General features: G+C 44.9%; 1 protein-coding gene across 1 annotated transcript; it reads right to left on the reverse strand.

Annotated features, from left to right (window-relative positions):
* Positions 1-625: 625 nt before the first annotated feature.
* Positions 626-4,297, reverse strand: LOC120048760 (apolipoprotein Eb-like). Its single transcript, XM_038994958.1, has 5 exons — positions 4,274-4,297; positions 3,611-3,676; positions 2,648-2,801; positions 1,944-2,231; positions 626-1,839 (listed from the first exon to the last, which is right to left on the reverse strand). The coding sequence occupies exons 2-5, from the start codon at positions 3,651-3,653 to the stop codon at positions 1,497-1,499; spliced, it is 828 nt and encodes a 275-aa protein (XP_038850886.1). The 5' UTR covers positions 3,654-3,676; positions 4,274-4,297; the 3' UTR covers positions 626-1,496.
* Between the last annotated feature and the right edge of the window lie 1,525 nt (positions 4,298-5,822).

Genomic DNA, 5,822 nt, shown 5'->3' on the forward strand with positions numbered 1-5,822 from the left:
AGGGTCCTAAAAGAAAAGGTGAAAGGGGGATGTGGGTTAGGGAGAAGCATAGGTACCCTGAAAAAAGGCCTTACTGAAAATCAGACATTTCCCTTGTACAAGTTATCCCTATAAACGTATGTAACAACAGCCTGAAAGTGTATTATAAGGAACATGTGTGTGTTTATGAGTGTACAGGTAGTAGAGAACTGTCTACAGGGGGTTTAGGGTTGGTGTTTCGGGGTTAAAGACATGGGATCTGGGGGTGGGAAAAGATGATAGAAAAGAAGATAGAGCATGACATGACGAGGACATTCTGTCCAACCTATTTCTGGGGCCTCCAGATGTGATGTTACGTGACATTATAACCTAACGATCTCAATTCAACTTACATTGTTTGTGGTTTCTCTCCAACCCCAGCTGTAACTAACCTGGTTCAGCTTATCATTGTTATCAGAACATGGTGCATGATAGAGGGAATTTATAAATTATTTGTTTTGTGTGTTCATCAACCATAGATTGTAAGATGAAGATCCATCTATTCAGCTATATTAACTACCTCATTTGTCATTGTAACTAAAAATAAAGAAATGTCAAAGTTGAAAAAAGTTGATAAATGTTTGACAAGAAAAGAACACACTGACAATTGAGCAACAAGCATATTTTATTTCTGCAGCGCTGGGTAGCACACTGCAGTCAGCCAGACAGCCAGACGAACAGTGTGCTATGGTGAGCAGCAGGGCGTGTTACATTGTGAAGTGGCAGAGACACTCTGGCCAAACTGAAAAATTACAGACAGGTAGTATATGGACCCTGTGAAGTATACCTTTTAGTTTCATTGTCATATTCGCGTCATATCACAGTCATAGTAAATCCACTTCTATATGAATCACAACAAATACAGAGCCTACAGAGCAGGTGTAGATACAGCATCATAGACAAGCAAGGCATGGAGTGGTTCTGCTCCTTTGGTTCTGGACAGACTGGTGCTAGTGCTGGAGATAAGCCCAGTCTTAGTTCAGTGCAGTTATTGAAATGAAGGACAGGGACAGCGCTGGAATGGGCCAGAGACAATTTGGCTCACGATTGTTAGATACTGTTTCAACCCCCCTTGTATCCCATATAGCAGCCTTAGAAACCTGATGCAGAATAGTAGAACAATTTGGAGGAGACATCTAGAGCACTTATAACGAGGAAGACAAGCGAAGCAGGTTAAAAACAATGGCCTCTTGTGTGTTTGAACAGGCCTGAACAGACATAAAGGACTGTGTTTGTCTGCTCAAGACCCCTTCAAAGCTCTGTCATCCTCACCCCTCTCTCTCTATCAACCCCCCTCAACCAAAACACACAGTGCCAACACAGTGAAAACAGCATCAGTAACACTTAATAACTCCCTCCTCCTCTCTGTGGTAGCTAGGTGAATGGTGGCACAGTGCTTCACAACCCCCACCCCTACTTAAACAGGGGTGCAGTGGCGGGACACCGGTCCTCCAAACCCCTCCCTCCCCTGGGTCCATTTATACAGCGGTCTCCTTGACCTTGTCCATGGCGGTCTGGAGCTGCTCACGGATCTTGGCGGCGTAGGGGGCGATCAGGCTGCTGAGCTCATCGATCTTGCCCTCCAAGGTGATGCGCAGGTCCTCGGCGGTGGCCTCCAGCTGCTCGCGCATGCCTTCGGCCTGGGTGGAGACCTGCTGGCTCAGGTCCTGGGCCTGGTTCTTCAGAAGGTCAGTGAAGCTGCCCAGCCTCTGGGCGGCGGTGTCGTGGGCCTGACTCACGAAGGGCTCCACACGCTCCTTCACGAGATCCATGTTCTGGGAGGTACGGGACTGGATTTCTCCCAGGTAGGTGGCCACGGTGCTGGGTAGGAGAGGCAGAGGGGGTTAGCATCACTTGGAAGACATATTATTCTATGTTGGAAATCAAGCTGTTACAGTACATTAACTGTTGCCATCTATACTCACTTGCGGATCTCCTCGGTGTCCTTGTTAAGGCGTTTCTTCAGTTTGCGGGTGTAGGTGTTGGCACGGTTGTGGACATCATCAGCATTCTGCTCCATCATAGTCTTGAGCTCTCCCAGGTACTGTGTGCTGCGCTCCTTGGCGTCAACCATGTCGGTCTGGAGCTTGGTGGTCAGAAGCTGCAGGTCCTGGCCCAGCAGGGCGGCTGTGTCCTGGGAGTAGGGCCCCAACTTGGTCTGGATGTCCTCCCTGTACACGGTCAGCTCAGCCATGGTGTCAGTGATCAGGGTGCTGCGGAGAGGGAGGCATGGTCAGAGATGGTCATAAAGTGGGTAGAGGGAGACATGGCCAGTGACATAAAGGGACACAGGGGTACAGGGGGGAGGAAGGAGGAGAGAGGGGAAAGAGGGGAGGGATCGTCTGGGAAATTCGGGAGACACAGGGGTACAGGGGGGAGGATGGGGGAGAGAGGAGAAGGAGGGGACGTATGGTCAGGGACATAGGGGGACACAGGGTACAGGGGGAGGACAGGGGAGAGAGGGGAGGCATGGTCAGGGACACAGGGGGAGGACGGGGGAGAGAGGGGAAAGCAGGGAGGCATGGTCAGGGACAGTCACACAGCACAAGGTGATAATGGAGAGTGATGAAGCAAAGTGTATGAGCCTATATCACTTCAGAATGAAATAGTGTTACAATGTGCCACTCACTCGAGTTCTCTGCTGAGCTGGGAGGCCTTGAGGTTCTCCACCAGTCCGTTGGCTCTGCTGTTGATCTCAGACACGTAGGTCCAGAAGCGCTCAACGTTCTCCTCCCAGTGGTTCTGGAGGGCCTCTGCCTGGCGCACAGCGCGGGCATGGCAGCCTGCAGGGGGACACAGAGAGCTCTGATGTGAGGTTTCCATAATATACACCATCAGGAGGGTTAAATCCAGTCTGGTAATGAGAGAGTGTGGAGCCATGGTACAGTATGAAGCCTAATTATACAAGTGTTACAGTATTGTAAGAGTATATCCTAAAAGACTGATTCCAGCAAGGAGTCAGTAAATGCATTCATGCACATACAGTTGACTAATACTAAATATATATACTGTATATACAGTTGACTAATACTAAATATATATACTGTATATACAGTTGACTAATACTAAATATATATACTGTATATACAGTTGACTAATACTAAATATATATACTGTATATACAGTTGACTAATACTAAATATATATACTGTATATACAGTTGACTAATACTAAATATATATACTGTATATACAGTTGACTAATACTAAATATATATACTGTATATACAGTTGACTAATACTAAATATATATACTGTATATACAGTGCCTTGCACTGGATTTCTTCACATTTTATTGTGTTACAACGTGGCATTAAAATGTATTTCATTGTCATTTTTTTTGTGTCAGCAATCTACTCAAAATAATCTGTAATGTCAAAGTAGAAGAAAAATTCAAACATTTTTAAAAGAATAATAAACCATTTATAACAAAAATATAGTCGTTAATTGTAATGAATTACAATTAAATCCATTTTAATCCCACTTTCTAACACAATAAAATGTGAAGAAATTCTAGGGGTATGAATACTTTTGCAAGGCACTGTATAAATTGATAACAATGTCAAAAGGGAACAGTGTAAACCCAGGTTTACCAGAGATGACTGCCAGAGCAAGGATTATTGCCACAGCCTTCATGATTGATTGACAGACAGATACACCTATGAAAACAGACATAGACCCATGTCAGACAGTGGTTGTCTATCAAAGCTATAGAAAATAAATACAATAATATACAAAGATACAATGGTAATACATTGGAATAATTGGCAGAATATTTTTTTAAATAAAGTAGAATACTACTCTGAGCCAATAAAACAAATAGGAAAAATAACCTTTCATGGACGCTAAATGTCCATAACTGTACTCACTGAGCTATTTTAGAATAGAAACTAAACTAGTTCTATGCAATTAAACGTTTCAGATTAAACTTTACATCTAGTCATTATGCTATAAACTAATAAGGTATTGTAGTTTCCCTACAAATAATCTATTTTTAACAGTTTTACCATACATTTAGTCTGGTTAATCTGCACACTACAGTCAGAAGATGAATTACTTGCTTTTCAATGCCAATGTGTAGGCTACAGTAGCCTAACCTTAATGCAATAATTTATAAGTAGTCTCTATCTCGGTATCAAATCTAGCCTACTTTAAGAGATGCTTTATATTTCTACTAAAACTAGCTATTTCACTCATGACTTAAGCGCGTTTGTAGACTATATGGTGCCCATTAGATGTCCCCACTCCTCACTCACCTAAGAAATCCAGTTCTTTCCGTGCTCTTGGGAGAGTTCGCCGGGATTTTTATACTGTCCTGGGACGGCCGCGCGCCTGTAGCTGGAGAGCGCGCGCATGTGAGGATGTGCGGCTCGGCTCGTGGTTGGTTCCACACGATGTGCCACTCCGCGTTCGAAGTTATCATCTCTTAGCGTTGTTGCTGGCTGTATGGTGATTGTGCAATATATAGTTTATGATGTACGTCAACGAAAATAGTCTGTGCTTCTATGAAAAAACCTGTAGGCTATTTGAAACAAAGAAACTCGTTTGAAGAACTCTTAGATGTGATTGTGGCTCATTCAGTTTATTTATACATTTCCTTCTTGGTCTTTGGCTTTTTCACGTGTATTTTATGTAATCCGTTTTGGCAATATAATTAAATGTTAAATGTCTCAGAGAACAATTATTTGGCCAATTATAATCTACTGCTGGCGCCAGGAATCTGTAAATAGGCTATCTGTCACGTTCCTGACCTGTTTTCTGTTGTTTGGTATGTGTTTTTTGGTCAGGGCGTGAGTTTTGGGTGGGCAGTCTATGTTTTCTGTTTCTATGTTGGTTTTGGGTTGCCTGGTATGGCTCTCAATTAGAGGCAGGTGTTTGACGTTTCCTCTGATTGAGAGTCATATTAAGGTAGGTTGTTCTCACTGTTTGTTTGTGGGTGAATGTCTCCTGTGTCTGTGTTTGTCGCGCCACACGGGACTGTCTCGGTTTGTTTGTACGTTCGTTCTTTTGTGTAGTCATTTTCCTGTTCGTGAGTTCTTCGTTTTATGTAAGTTCGCATGTCCAGGTCTGTCTACTCCGTTTTGTTATTTTGTTAGTTATTCAAGTTAGTTCGTTTTTTGTCTTGTCTAATAAATCATTATGAATTCACACCCCGCTGCACTTTGGTCCAATCCTTGCTACTCCTCTTCGGATGAAGAGAAGGAGGAAGCCCGTTACAGAATCACCCACCTCACCAGAACCAAGCGGCGTGAATTCGAGCAGTGGCCTGCTACACAGGAATCCTGGACATGGGATGAAATATTGGAGGGAAAAGGACACTGGGCTCATATTGGGGAATATCGCCGTGCTCGTGAGGAGATGGAAGCAGCGCGAGCCCAGGAGCGGTGGTATGAGGAGGCAGCAAAGAGACGTGGCTGGAAACCGGAGAATGAAGCTCAAAACCCCAGATATGAAGGTACGCGGCTAGCAAGGAAGCCCGAGAAGAAACCCCAAACATTTCTTGGGGGGGGGCTAAGAGGTAGTGGGTCTAGGGCAGGTAGGAGACCTGCGCCCACTTCCCAGGCTAACCGTGGAGAGCGGGAGTACGGGCAGACACCGTGTTACGCAGTAGAGCGCACGGTGTCTCCTGTACGTGTGCATAGGCCGGTGCGGGTTATTCCACCTCCCCGCACTGGTAGGGCTAGATTGAGCGTTGAGCCGGATGTCATGAAGCCGGCTCTACATATCTGGCCACCAGTACGTCTCCTTGGGCCGGCTTACATGGCACCAGCCTTACGCATGGTGTCCCCGGTTCGCCTACATAGC

The sequence above is a fragment of the Salvelinus namaycush genome, chromosome 5 (genome assembly GCF_016432855.1).
Source record: "Salvelinus namaycush isolate Seneca chromosome 5, SaNama_1.0, whole genome shotgun sequence".
Taxonomy (NCBI): Eukaryota; Metazoa; Chordata; class Actinopteri; order Salmoniformes; family Salmonidae; genus Salvelinus; species Salvelinus namaycush.